The 15,041-nt window shown below is 45.4% G+C and overlaps 1 protein-coding gene across 11 annotated transcripts in view; it reads right to left on the reverse strand.

Moving 5' to 3' along the window:
* Window positions 1–15,041, reverse strand: part of LOC110491905 (inositol hexakisphosphate and diphosphoinositol-pentakisphosphate kinase 1) — a 66,450-nt gene that overhangs the window by 26,049 nt on the left and 25,360 nt on the right. For all 11 annotated transcript variants that reach the window (XM_021565812.3, XM_090202600.1, XM_021565793.3 and 8 more), the window contains 10 exons: window positions 14,674–14,799; window positions 8,765–8,886; window positions 8,398–8,580; window positions 7,263–7,404; window positions 5,586–5,809; window positions 5,060–5,187; window positions 2,166–2,280; window positions 1,792–1,899; window positions 1,503–1,619; window positions 1,282–1,419 (listed from right to left, as the gene is read on the reverse strand). In XM_021565812.3, the coding sequence (XP_021421487.3) occupies window positions 1,282–1,419; window positions 1,503–1,619; window positions 1,792–1,899; window positions 2,166–2,280; window positions 5,060–5,187; window positions 5,586–5,809; window positions 7,263–7,404; window positions 8,398–8,580; window positions 8,765–8,886; window positions 14,674–14,799 (1,403 nt within the window). The remainder of the gene's footprint in view (window positions 1–1,281; window positions 1,420–1,502; window positions 1,620–1,791; window positions 1,900–2,165; window positions 2,281–5,059; window positions 5,188–5,585; window positions 5,810–7,262; window positions 7,405–8,397; window positions 8,581–8,764; window positions 8,887–14,673; window positions 14,800–15,041) is intronic.

Here is a 15,041-nt window from a genome sequence, read left to right on the forward strand (position 1 = left end):
GTTGAAAATGTCAGAAGACACTTGCTAGTTGGTCAGCGCATGCTCGCAGTACACGTCCTGGTAATCCGTCTGGCCCTGTGGCCTTGTGAATGTTGACCTGTCTAAAGGTCTTACTCACATCAGCTGCGGAGAGCGTAATTACACAGTCTTCCGGTACAACTGGTGCTCTCATGCATGTTTCAGTGTTATTTGCCTCAAAGCGAGCATAGAAGTAGTTTAGCTCGTCTGGTAGGCTCGTGTCACTGGGTAGCTCTCGGCTGTGCTTTTCTTTGTAGTCTAATGGTTTGCAGGCCCTGCCACATCCGATGAGCGTCAGAGACAGTGTAGTACGACTCGATCTTAGTCCTGTACTGACGCTTTGCCTGTTTGATGGTTCGTCTGAGGGCATAGCGGGATTTCTTATAAGCCTCCGGCTTAGAGTCCTGCTCCTTGATAGCGGCAGCTCTAGCCTTTAGCTCAGTGCGGATGTTGCCTGTAATCCATGGCTTCTGGTTGGGGTATGTACGTACGGTCACTGTGGGGACGACGTCATCGATGCACTTATTGATGAAGCCAATGACTGATGTGGTGTACTCCTCAATGCCATTGGAGGAATCCCAGAACATATTCCAGTCTGTGCTAGCAAAACAGTCCTGTAGTTTAGCATCTGCTTCATCTGACCACTTATTTTTATTGATCTAGTCACTCGTGCTTCCTGCTTTAATTTTTGCTTGTAAGCAGTAAGCAGGAATCATGAGGATAGAATTATGGTCAGATTAGCCAAATGGAGGGCGAGGGAGAGCTTTGTATGAGTCTCTGTGTGTGGAGTATAGGTGGTCCAGAGTTCTTTTCCCTCTGGTTGCACATTTAACATGTTGATAGAAATTAGGTAAAACTGGTCTCCATTCATTTGTAAAAACAGACGCATTACTTTACTAAAGAATCCACTAATAGGGACGGGCTACACAGGGCGTTAAAATGCTATGTAGCCTGACAAGCGTTGGATTTCTGTAAAGTATTACAAAATTAAGGTTTGTCTCTTTCTATGTGGGTTTGGATTCAAACAGGCCTATCCCAGCAATACAATATCTGAACAGATGAAAGCTATGCCTGGGTTATGTTTATTATTATTAACTCAAACAGGTAGGAACTACCTGGACTTATTCAATTAGAAACAACAAAAAATATTTTCCATTGCAAACTGTTTTCCGTTGCGTGCACCAAAAAGACACCACCCTAAATGTGGAATACACTCAATTTGGGACAGGGGACACAATAACTAACATGGCCCTGATCAAGTACCTCCATGGAGCCAGTCTTGCGGTTGCGTATCATGGGTGATCTTCTGATGCTGATTAGCTCAGAGAGAGGCAGGGCCCGGTCAGGCTCGTCCTGTGATAGGTCCTCCAGACTGCCTTGGTTGGTCTGCTTCTCCTGGTTCTGGATTGGATTAAAGAGACCGATGAGGGGGGGGGGCTGTGGATAGACACACCCACCCCCACCCACACAGACACCACACAGACCTCAGCGGAGGCTGGGCGGAAGCCAAAGCCCAGAGGGACGTTCTCCTCGTCCTCACAGCTCTTCACCCCGGGACTGAAGTGGAGCTCCACGTGGAAACGCTCCTCTGACCCGGGGTCCTGTTCAACACACACAAAGACACACAAAACTGAAGCACTGAGGCTATACGACAGAGCGAGGGAGTGAGAGGAAGAGACACATACCGACAGGATGGTACAGTAATGGTACCAGGTGCAGTAATACTTCAGAAAGAAAAGACGACTGACATAGGGACAGAGAGGCCTAACTGACCTTGTTGTTATCCTCATACAGCATGATGACTATCTGAGTCATGTAGTTGAGTTCAGAGACGGCACTGAGGTAATCCATGGCCTGTTTCCACTGCTGGTCCTTCACCTCCTGTCACACACGCAAACACACAACATTATAACCAGAGAAAACTACACCTAAATTATTTTTCTTCTGATTTTGAACCCAAGTCTGCAATATTCATGACCTTAAGTGTAGTATCACAATTGGTACTTCAAGTGAACTATCCCTTTACAACAACTAACCTGGCCCCAGATCTGTTTGTGCCATCTTGACAACTCCTAAGCTATGATCATTGTCACTATTATCATGCCAACTAGATTTGGGACCAGGCTACTTTAACAGTGACAACGTACATCCAGTAGTCCGCCGTAGCGGAAGATGCTGAGCAGCGAGTGGACGTGGCTCTCGCTGGTGAAATAGAGGCGGGTCCGGACGTGACGCCCTGGAGACATGACCCCCCGCGAGTACCTGAACCACCAGAGGGAATGAAAGACAAAGGGTGATCACTTACGGGGGCTCTAGAGACACACCTCAATGGCAGGTTTACTGGATAGAAACTGAACCTGGGACAGTGGCACATAGCCAGACCTGGTCCTAGGAAAGTGGAACTCACTCCCCAACATGGTGTTATAAGAACTGCTCCTAGGGCGACCGCGGTTCAAATACTATTTAATGCTATTGATTGCAAATACTTTCACATACATTTTTAAGTATTTAATTAGAAAATAGAAGTAGAATATTGGAAATAAGTGTATTTTCAAATACAAAATTTAAGTACTCTGTTTGGTCCTAGGGGTATTTGAAATGCATTTGGAAATCATTTTTAAATATTCAACCATCAAATAAAATTGTATTTATTTGTCACATTCGCTGAATAGAATAGGTGTAGACCTTACTGTGAAATGCTTATTTACAAGCCCTTAACCAACAACGCAGAGTAAGGAAATGCTAATTAATAAAGTTTAAAAAAAAGCAACATAATAAAATAATAACCAGGGAGTCGATGTGCGGGGGTACGTGTTAGTATAGGTAATTGAGGTCATATGTACATGTAGTTAGGGGTAAAGTGACTATGCATAGACAGAGTAGCAGCAGCTCCGGTACGGCTTGCGGTACCAGAGAGAACAGTCTATGATTAGGGCCTTCCTCTGACACCGCCTGGTATAGAGGTCCTGGATGGCAGGAAGCTTAGCCCCAGTGATGTACTGGGCCGTACGCACTACCCTCTGTAGCGCCTTGCAGACGGATGCCGAGCAGTTGCCATACCAGGCGGTGATGCAACCAGTGATGCTCTCGTTGGTGCATCTGTAGAACTTCTTTGAGGATCCATGCCAAATCTTTTCAGTCTACTGAGGGGGAATAGGCGTTGTTGTGCCCCCTTACGACTGACTTGGTATGGTTGGACCACTCGAGCCCCGTCGATGTGAATGCGGGCATGCTCAGCCCTCTTTTTCCTGTAGTCCACAATCAGCTCCTTTGTCTTGCTCATGTTGAGGGAGAAGTTTTTGTCCTGGCACCCCACTGCGAATTGGAGTGGGTCTAGGTTTTATGGGATGATGGTGTTGTGAGCCATCGCCAGCCTTTCGAAGCACTTCATGACTACAGACGTGAGTGAGGTCGGTAGTCATTTAGGCAGGTTGCCTTGGCGTTCTTGGGCACAGGGACTATGGTGGTCTGCTTGAAACATGTAGGTATTACAGACTCGGTCAGGGAGAGGTTGAACATTTCAGTTAGACACTTGCCAGTTGGTCAGCGCATGCTCGGAGTACACGTCCTGGTAATCCGTCTGGCCCCTGCATCCTTGTGAATGTTGACCTGTTTAAAGGTCTTACTCACACAATCTGGCTGGGATATGTACGTATGGTCACTGTGGGAACGGCGTCATCAATGCACTTATTGATGAACCGGTGACTGATGTGGTGTACTCCTCAATGCCATCGGAAGAATCCCGGAACATATGCCAGTCTGTGCAAGCAAAGCAGTCCTGTAGTTTAGCATTTGCGTCATCTGACCACTTGCGTATTGAGCGAGTCACAGGTGCTTCCTGCTTAAATTCTTGCTTTTAAGCAGGAATCAGGAGGATAGAATTATGGTCAGATTTGCCAAATGGAGGGCGAGGGAGAGCTTTGTAAGAGTCTCTGTGTTTGGAGTAAAGGTGGTCCAGCTTATTCCCCCTCTGGTTGCACATGTGACACGCTAATAGAAATGAGGTAAAACGGATTTAAGTTTTCCTGCATTAAAGTGCCAGGCCTCTTCTGGATGAGCATTTTCTTGTGTGCTTATGGCCTTATTCAGCTCGTTGAGTGCGGTCTTCGTGCCAGCATCGGTTTGTGGTGGTAAATAGACAGCTACAGATGAAAATTATCCTGGTAAATAGCGTGGTCTACAGCTTATGAGATACTCTACCTCAGTTGAGCAAAGCCTAGAGACTTAATATTAGAGATCACGCACCAGCTGTTATTGACAAATAGACACAGACCACCACCCCTCGTCTTACTGGACATAGCGGTTGTCTTGCAGCTGCATGGATAAAAAAATAAAAAAACGTATTTAACCTTTATTTAAACTAGGCAAGTCAGTTAAGAACAAATTCTTATTTAACCTTAACGACGCTGGGCCAATTGTGCACAGCCCTATGGGACTCTCAATCACAGCCGGTTGTGATACAGCCTGGAATCGAACCATGGTCTGTAGGGACGCCTCTAGCACTGAGATGCAGTGCCTTAGACCGCTGCGCTACTCGGGAGCCCTGGAAAACCAGCCAACTGTATATTATCCATGTCGTCGTTCAGCCACAACCTCGGGGAAACATAAGATATTATAGTTTTTAAAGGTCCCGTTGATAGGATAGTCTCGAACAGAGCTCATCCAGTTTATTCTCCAATGATTGCATGCTGGCCAATAGGATGGATGGTAGAGGTGGGTTACCCACTCGCAGACTAATTCTCACAAGGCACCCAGATATGTGCCCTTTGTATCAGTGTCTCTTCATTCGAATGATGGGGATTTGGGCCTGGTCCGGGAGCAGCAATAAATCCTTTGCGTCCGACTGATAAAAAAAAAATAATAGTTGTCCAGCGGTACACACCCATTATAACAGGGATCTAATACGAACTCGGGCTCAGACAATGGACAAAGACAGTGTGGGACCAACTGCAGCAGAGTGATGAGTATCTATAATAACAACTGATCCTAGACCAGTGGCACCGAGCCACAGATCGTGGTCACAGGTGGCACTGCAACTCACAGTGGGTGCAGCTTGTTGACGGCCTCGTCCTCGTGGGTCCTCTGCAGGTCTAGCTGGATCTTCTTCATCAAGGGCAGGCAGTAGGCCTGGGCAATGTCCATCTTTTCTGGCTTATTGATGCCATACTCCTGGAAAGAGAAACGGAACAATTTCATGCTCAAAGATGTTACTTCGGTTGATCATTTTCTGGCAGGTTCCTAAAACTGTAATTTCATAGCCAGGCTTACTGTACTTGAAGGGATAGCAAAGTAAGCTTAGTCGACATTACGCATTTGAAAAGGAAACGATAAGGAGTAAGAAAGAAGCACCTTGAGCCATAATCATCCTCAGAGACTGAGGGGACGGGACTCTAAAGTAACACGCTGGTCAAAACTCCTTCCCTCTGTGTGTGTTCACGTTTCTCTATCCAACAAGGAGCAAAGAAATGTTCAGGAGTCATGCTCCCCGCTTGATAGGTCGAGACCACTGCCATAGTCCCCGTTTGCGCAGGTAAACATGAACGTGTGGGTATTCGTCTTCCCCTCACCTGAGGTATGACGATGTCGGCCAGGGCACGGGACAGCCTGAACAGCTCCAGTGTGTCCTCCAGGCCCAGCGTGGCGTTGTGCTGCGTGTCGTACTTCACACAGTCGTAGATGTCTGGGATCTTACTGATGTCGTAGCGGCCGCTCTTATTCCGGAAGTCCCTTTCCAGCTTGGACCAGCGTTGCAGCATCAGCTCAAGGGTCTCACTGTGGTACAGCTGCAGGTCTGGGAACAGGAAAGGACTTAGCTTACAGCAGACAGTTAGCGTAGCTTACACTAGACAGGAATTCAATTGATGAAATAACACGTATGGACAAAAACAAAAACAAACCAAAACAAAAGTGTTAAATAAAAAAATATTTTATATTTTTCAAAGTAGCCACCTTGATGACAGCTTTGCACACTCTTGGCATTCTCTCAGACAGCTTCACCTGGAATGCTTTTCCAACAGTTCCCACATATACTGAGCACTTGTTGGCTGATTTTCCTTCACTCTGTGGTTCATCCCAAACCATCTCAAATTGGGTTGAAGTCAGGTGATTGTGGAGGCCAAGTCATCTGATGCAGCACTCCATCACACTCCTTCTTGGTCAAATAGCCCTTACACAGACTGGAGGTGTTTTGGGACATGACTGGGAATCCAGATATGCATCTGTTGGTCACAGATACTTTAATAAAAAATAATTTTAAAAAAGGGCCCCAAAGGATCTTGTCACAGTATCTCTGTGTATTCAAGTTGCCATCAATAAAATGCAATTGTGTTCATTGTAGCTTATGCCTGCCAAAAGAAACAATCCCACCACCAAGGGGCACTCTCTACACTACGATGACATCAGCAAACCGCTCGCCCACATGACACCATACACGTGGTCTGCGGTTGTGAGGCCAGTTGGACATACTGTAAAACTAGCTAAAACGATGTTGGAGGCGGCTTATGGTAGAGAAATGTACATTCAATTCTCTGGCAACAGCTCTGGTGGACATTCCTGCAGTCACTATGCTAACTGCACGCTCCCTCAAAACATCTGTGGAAAGGTGTTTTAAAACTGCACATTTTAGACTGGCCTTTTATTGTCCCTAGGACAAGGTGCACCTGTGTAATGATCATGCTGTTAAATCATCTTCTTGATATGCCACACCTGTCAGGTGGATGGATTCTCTTGGCAAAGGAGAAATGCTCACTAACAGAGATAAATAAAGTTGTGCATAACATTTAAGAGAAATATGATTTTATATTTCTGGGATCTAATATTTCAGCTCATGAAATATGGGACCAACACTTCATATGTAGCATTTATATTTCTGTTCAGTGTATATCACATTAGCAAAATGTAAACAAAACTGGAGAAACCTAGTCATTTTGGAGGTATATTTTTGACACGACGGCATTCCCGATAGCTAGCAAAAGAGTGTAGGAGCGGTAGATAACTAACCGTCAATAACTTTAGCTAGCGAGCTAAGTAACTTCTCTATCGAACAGAGGTAAAACAATTCACTTATCTACAGTTGGCTAGTTAGCTTCCGCACCGCTCTTTGGTAGCAAATGTAACAGTGAATCCAAACCTGGAAAGCAGTCTCCACTAATGTTTACATTTTGACCTATTAGGAATGGGTCAAAATGTCTTATATCGGACAATAAAGTATTTCAATTCCATTCAATTCTAAACAGAGAACAGACCTGCAGATTTGGGGTCCTCGAGCCTTTTGCGGATCTGGGAGGTGAGTCTCTGGATGAGGGCGTAGACCTGGTCACACGTCCTCACTGGGTTCCCTATGACCTTCATGGAGTTGACCAGAGAGGGGCTGCCTGTAGGGGCCAGCTGCAAAACATAGTAACGGTCACACGCTATTACAGTGGTACAAATGGTGCAGCACTTAATGGAACTCTGCAATGCCAGTGTTGGTATCCATAACAGGTAGTGTTGAAATGTTACGTGAGACTCTGGAGATTGACAGCAATGGCATGATCAGTTGAAGGCGGTACAGTAAGGAATGGATAGGAAACAGGATGGTAGATTAAAAACAATCAAATCTCAAAAACACTTTTCAAGGACTGCTCAAGTTGATGGAATTGTCAATGGAGCCTCACATCAATGCATCAGTGCAACGGAGCCTCACATCAGTGCAACGGAGCCTCACATCAGTGCAACGGAGCCTCACATCAGTGCAACGGGTACCCTAGTTTACATAACGCCAGCAGTTATAATACATTATGATGTAGTTACTGTATAATGTATTGAAATACTTGTCATGAGGCGGCAGGTTAGCCTAGTGGTTAGAGCGTTGGACTAGTGACCGGAAGGTTGCAAATTCAAATCCCTGAGCTGACAAGGGATCTGTCGTTCTGCCCCTGAACAGGCAGTTAACCCACTGTTCCTAGGCCGTCATTGAAAATAAAAATGTGTTCTTAACTGACTTGCCTAGTTAAATAAAGGTAAAAAAAATATATACAAAAATAAAAAAATTAGCATGTCATAATGATTCTTAGTTGAATGCACATTATTATTATTGGCATCATTCATGCTTATTATAACTATTAAGGCATTACACCTGCAGGCTTTTTTTATTGAACCTTTATTTAACTATGCAAGTCAGTTAAGAACAAATGCTTATTTACAATGACGGCCTTCACCCGGCCAAACCCGGACGACGCTGGGTCAACACGGAGATGAAATGCCTTGGCCTGGCACGCCACTCGGGAGCCCCGAGTTAAATGTTAACCATTTCAAAAACAGGGCTTTCCTCCTATGGCCTTTCCAAACAACGACTGGGTGGGTAGCAGTGGTCTCGATGACGGAATCTACAGACTGTACCTTTTGGTAGTCTGCCTCAGTGAAGTCCTGGTCTTTCTGCATGATTTCATGGAGGCGGGCCTTCACCCTCTGCTGGCAGTCGGTCAGAGACTCACTGTCGCTGTCCAGCATGCCGTTCATGTTGGCACTCTTCACCATCTGCACCAGGATGGGAGTCAGCTCCCCCTCCAGAGCCAGCAAACCCTACACAATAAGACAGTTATGAGATATACACACACACGCAACAATATGTTCTGTACACAGAAAGTGTTCATACATGCAAAGGGAGAGATGTATTGACACTGAACACAAATTAAAGGAACCTGGCTTACATATACAGTGAGCATGCATCACACACACACACACACACGTTGTACTGTAAACATACCTTCGCAAAAGCGGCAGCGGTCATCTGTACACGGCCTTCGTCTGAAGCGTAGATCTTGAGGTCGTGGCGGTAGGTACTGTGTAAACGAAGCAGACCACAGCCAGGGAAACCGGCATAGTCCCCTACAGGGTCACACACACACAGAGGGAGGAACATCAGGCTTACAGGACATCACAGAGGAAGGGAGAGCGAGAATTAAAGGGTGCCTGCCAGATGAAGCTGGTGGGAGAAGTTATAGGAGGATGGGCTCATGTAATGGCTGGAACGGAATTATTGGGAACGAGTCAAACATGTGGGTTCCATATGTTTTGACCCGTTTGATACTGTTCCAATAATTCCATTCCAGACATTTACAATGAGCCCGTCCTCCTATAGCACCTCCCACCAGCCTCCTCTGGTGCGCGCCTACAGCACAGACTGTATGTGCACAAAAACATATAGGTAGTATATATCTGCAGTTGATGAGGGAGGAAACAGTGTTGATTTTGTGACAAAAAAATAAAATAAAAATATCAGTCAACTGGATTCTGTTCACCTGAAAAGGAAGGAAAGCAAGTCCTTCACATCTCATACCTGGGATGAAAAATGGTTAAAAACACATGGAATGTGGTCGAACCCCTTAACTAACCAATTCAGTTATCATGCTCGTTTTCGTTCGGAAGTGAAACCGAAGCTACGCTGCTGGCTTTTTTCAGACAAACAATTCCAACCCATGGAGAATTGCCAGGAGCATTGTTAGTAGGAGATGATCCCGCAGTCACTGAACGGCTTCAAAACTTGCTGAGTCATGAAACTGCATTTGCAGATGACCAAACACCTTTGCGTCCTTGGATCACCTCATAGACCCTTTCACACAAACCTACAGCAAAATACATATCGTTCTTATGATAAAACCCAAACCTCCCAAGGTTCCCAGGTTAGCCAGTGGAATGGGTGAGTAGTGTAATGAGGACGATGCAGTTTGAATGTATCCATTCGTGACAGTTAACAGCGGGAGCAAAGTCCAAGCCCTTCTTACCAATAAGAGACTCGAAGCCAAGGCGCCCGCAGCTACCTTCTAGTATACAGTGCAAGAGGTAAGAAGACAAGAGCAGAATTAACAGAAAACGTTTGCTAGGAGACCGTACTCTAACACTCCTCTGTACATATATTGTTTTTTTTGTGGTAATGTTTACCCATTTTTCTCCCCAATTCCGTGGTATCCAATTGGTGGTTAGTCTTGTCCCATCGCTACAACTCCTGTACGGACTCGGGAGAGGCTAAGTTCGAGAGCTGTGCTTTTGACGAAACACGACCCCGCCAAGCCGCATTGCTTCTTGACACATGCTCGTTTAACCCGGAAGCCAGCCGCACCAATGTGTCGGGGGAAACGCTGTACAGCTGGTGACCGAAGTCAGAGTGCACGCGCCCGGCCGCCACAAGGAGTCGCTAGAGCGCGACGGGACAAGGACATCCAAGCCGGCCAAACCCTGTCCTAACCCGGACGACGCTGTGCCAATTGTGCGCCGCCTCATGGGTCTCTCGGTCGGTTTGGCCGGTGAACAGTGAGAGATAGAATGACAACAAAAAAATCCAGAAAAACACATGTCAAATGTTATAAATTGATTTGCATTTGAGGGAAATAAGTATTTGACCACTCTGCAAAACATTACTTAAGTACTTGGTGGAAAAACCCTTGTTGGCAATCAGAGGACAGACATTTCTTGTAGTTGGCCACCAGGTTTGCACACATCTCAGGAGGGATTTTGTCCCACTCCTTTTTGCAGATCTTCTCTAAGTCATGAAGGTTTCGAGACTGACGTTTGGCAACTCGAACCTTCAGCTCCATCCACAGATTTTCTATGGGATTAAGGTCTGGAGACTGGCTAGGACTCTCCAGGACCTTATTGTGCTTCTTCTTGAGCCACTCCTTTGTTGCCTTGGCCGTGTGTTTTGGGTCATTGTCATGCTGGAATACCCATCCACGACCCATTTTCAATGCCCTGGCTGAGGGAAGGAGGTTCTCACCCAAGATTTTACGGTACATGGCCTCGTCCATCGACCCTTTGATGCGGTGAAGTTGTTCTGTCCCGTTAGCAGAAAAACACCCCCAAGGCATAATGTTTCCACCTCCATGTTTGACGGTGGGGATGGTGTTATAGGCAGCATTCCTCCTCCTCCAAACTCGGCGAGTTGAGTTGATGCCAAAAGCTCCATTTTGGTCTCATCTGACCACAACACTTTCACCCAGTTGTCCTCTGAATCATTCAGATGTTCATTGGCAAACTTCAGACGGGCATGAATATGTGCTTTCTTTAGCAGGGGGACCTTGCGGGCGCTGCAGGATTTCAGTCCTTCACGGCGTAGTGTGTTACCAATTGTTTTCTTGGTGACTATGGTCCCAGCTTCCTTGAGATCATTGACAAGATCCTCCTGTGTAGTTCTGGGCTGATTCCTCGTGGTTATCATGACCATTGCAACTCCACGATGTGAGATCTTGCATGGAGCCCCAGGCAGAGGGAGATTAACAGTTATTTTGTGTTTCTTCCATTTGCGAATAATCGCACAAAATGTTGTCACCTTCTCACCAAACTGCTTGACGATGGTCTTGTAGCCCATTCCAGCCTTGTGTAGGTCTACAATCTTGTCCCTGACATCCTAGGAGAGCTCTTTGGTCTTGGCCATGGTGGAGAGTTTGGAATCTGATTGATTGATTGCTTCTGTGGACAGGTGTCTTTTATACAGGTAACAAACTGAGATTAGGAGCACTGCCTTTAAGAGTGTGCTCCTAATCTCAGCTCGTTACCTGTATAAAAGACACCTGGGAGCCAGAAATCTTTCTGATTGAGAGGGGGTCGAATACTTATTTCCCTCATTAAAATGCAAATCAATTTATATCATTTTTGACATGCGTTTTTTTGGATTTTTTTGTTGTTATTCTGTCTCTCACTGTTCAAATAAAACCTACCATTAAAATTATAGACTGATCATTTCTTTGTCAGTGGGCAAACGTACAAAATCAGCAGGGGATCAAATACTTTTTTCACTGACTGACAGATATATATATATATACACACACACACACACATACATACACACACACACTGCTCAAAAAAATAAAGGGAACAATTAAACAACACAATGTAACTCCAAGTCAATCTCACTTCTGTGAAATCAAACTGTCCACTTTGGAAGCAACACTGATTGACAATAAATTCACATGCTGTTGTGCAAATGGAATAGACAACAGATGGAAAGTATAGGCAATTAGCAAGACACCCCCAATAAAGGAGTGGTTCTGCAGGTGGTGACCACAGACCACTTCTCAGTTCCTATGCTTCCTGGCTGATGTTTCGGTCACTTTTGAATGCTGGCGGTGCTTTCACTCTAGTGGTAGCATGAGACGGAGTCTACAACCCACACAAGTGGCTCAGGTACTGCAGCTCATCCAGGATGGCACATCAATGCGAGCTGTGGCAAGAAGGTTTGCTGTGTCTGTCAGCGTAGTGTCCAGAGCGTGGAGGCGCTACCGGGAGACAGGCCAGTACATCAGGAGACGTGGAGGAGGCCGTAGGAGGGCAACAACCCAGCAGCAGGACCGCTACCTCCGCCTTTGTGCAAGGAGGAGCACTGCCAGAGCCCTGCAAAATGACCTCCAGCAGGCCACAAATGTGCATGTCTCTGCTCAAACGGTCAGAAACAGACTCCATGGGGGTGGTATGAGGGCCCGACGTCCACAGGTGGGGGTTGTGCTTACATCCCAACACCGTGCAGGACGTTTGGCATTTGCCAGACAACACCAAGATTGGCAAATTCGCCACTGGCGCCCTGTGCTCTTCACAGATGAAAGCAGGTTCACACTGAGCACATATGACAGACGTGACAGTCTGGAGACACCGTGGAGAACGTTTGGCTGCCTGCAACATCCTCCAGCATGACCGGTTTGGGGGTGGGTCAGTCATGGTGTGGGGTGGCATTTCTTTGGGGGGCCGCACAGCCCTCCATGTGCTCGCCAGAGGTAGCCTGACTGCCATTAGGTACCGAGATGAGATCCTCAGACCCCTTGTGAGACCATATATGCTGGAGCGGTTGGCCCTGGGTTCCTCCTAATGCAAGACAATGCTAGACCTCATGTGGCTGGAGTGTGTCAGCAGTTCCTGCAAGAGGAAGGCATTGATGCTATGGACTGGCCCGCCTGTTCCCCAGACCTGAATCCAATTGAGCACATCTGGGACATCATGTCTCGCTCCATCCACCAACGCCACGTTGCACCACACTGTCCAGGAGTTGGCGGATGCTTTAGTCCAGGTCTGGGAGGAGATCCTTCAGGAGACCATCCGCCACCTCATCAGGAGCATGCCCAGGCGTTGTAGGGAGATCATACAGGCACGTGGAGGCCACACACACTACCGAGCCTCATTTTGAGTTGTTTTAAGGACATTACATCAAAGTTGGATCAGCCTGTAGTGTGGTTTTCCACTTTAATTTTGAGTGTGACTCCAAATCCAGACCTCCATGGGTTGATAAATTTGATTTGCATTGATAAGTTTTGTGTGATTTTGTTGTCATCACATTCAACTATGTAAAGAAAAAATGATTTAATAAGAATATTTCATTCATTCAGATCTAGGATGTGTTATTTTAGTGTTCCCTTTATTTTTTTGAGCAGTATATATATATATATATATATATATATATATATATATATATATATATATATATATATATATATATATATATATATATATATATATATAAATAAATCATATCGGCCCGCCGTCTAGTCATCTAAAAATAGTCACTTTCCACTTAGTTTGCTAGGCTTTGCTTGGAAGAGTAGTTTATCATGCATTGTCTAGTGTAGGTAGTATAAACATTATTTTAGAAAGCATACATGGAAAGGGAAAGCCTAATGCAGATATAGTGATGTTACTACATTACTTTGGGATTAGAACATTACAATAAACCTGGGTATAAAAATGACACTAGGCAGGAAGGGGAGAGTGGACCTCCCTTGTACATATGGGGACAATTCAAAATACAAAAAATATATTGTGTAAAACACAATCTGGACTCAAAGATTTTGCTTGACTAATGAACAAGACCTGGCAAATTCCATGTTGAATAATCCTGCAGTGTGTGTGCTTAGTGTTTCATTTTTGTTAGAAATTGAGTTTGATTAACGATCTTTACAAGACAGTGCATCTTCTAAAATGCCCATATGACATTTTTCAGGAAGAGAGAGAAAGCAACAAGCTTTCATTCAGAAAATCGGACTCCTCCTCTGAACCTAAAACAAAACGTGTCAATGACACCCAGTATGTAAAGAACGGTAACACGTGAGGTCATGGTAGAGAGCCTTTGGAGGAGGTGAAATCAGAGTGTAAATGTCAAACGGAAAGAAAGGTGTTTGTCTTTGTTTGAGATTGGATTCCCCTTCAGAATGAGAAAGGCAGGCAGAAGTGACGCTGGGACAAATCCTCACCAGATCATAACGCGTTTGAGACTTGAGACTTCCAAATCTCCCATTGACCTCAATTCATGATTTACAAAAAAAACTGAGTTAAGCACATGGATCTCAAGTTAGCCTTTGGAACATTGTGTAAAGTCCTGAGTTTTTCCTGACCTTGTGACTTCACAAAGAGAAATTAGGGGCTCTGTAAATGTGTTACTGGATGTTGTGACAGACAGAATATGCAGAGACATTTTCTTATCAATCACTTTACAGCTTTATCTACATGTAATTCAACTGCTGTTTATAGCAGTAGTTGAATTCATTTACATTGAAACCAGAGGTGCTTTAAAATTATTTGGGTTTGACTAAATTGTGCCCATACAAACTCCCATCTAGCCCTAGGTCCGTATATAGAAGTAGTATACAGTCCAGTGTAGTGGTGAGGTGTAGCGTGTCCAGTAGTAGAGTACTGTACCTTGTCCTCCAGGGTACATGCAGCGGAAGGCCCTCCCCAGCTCCTCAGCCTGTACTCTGCCTGCCGGGGTCAGCTCCCCTCCCCACTTCAACACCAGCAGTAGAGACGGACCCTCCTTCGGACCTTCTGTACAACAATAATACACATGCACGCACACACACCTGCATTAGGTCCTGCAGTTAAATCACAAAAAAAAGCAAAAAGGGTCAAAAGTACACTACATGACCAAAAGTATGTGGACACCTGTCGAACATCTCATTCCAAAATCATAGGCATTAATATGGAGTTGGGTCACCCTTTGCTGCTATAACACCCTCCACTCTTCTGGGAAGGCTTTCCACAAGATGTTGGAACATTGCTGCGGGGAC

The sequence above is a fragment of the Oncorhynchus mykiss genome, chromosome 2 (assembly GCF_057628025.1).
Source record: "Oncorhynchus mykiss isolate SJ-2025 chromosome 2, ASM5762802v1, whole genome shotgun sequence".
NCBI classification, from domain to species: Eukaryota; Metazoa; Chordata; class Actinopteri; order Salmoniformes; family Salmonidae; genus Oncorhynchus; species Oncorhynchus mykiss.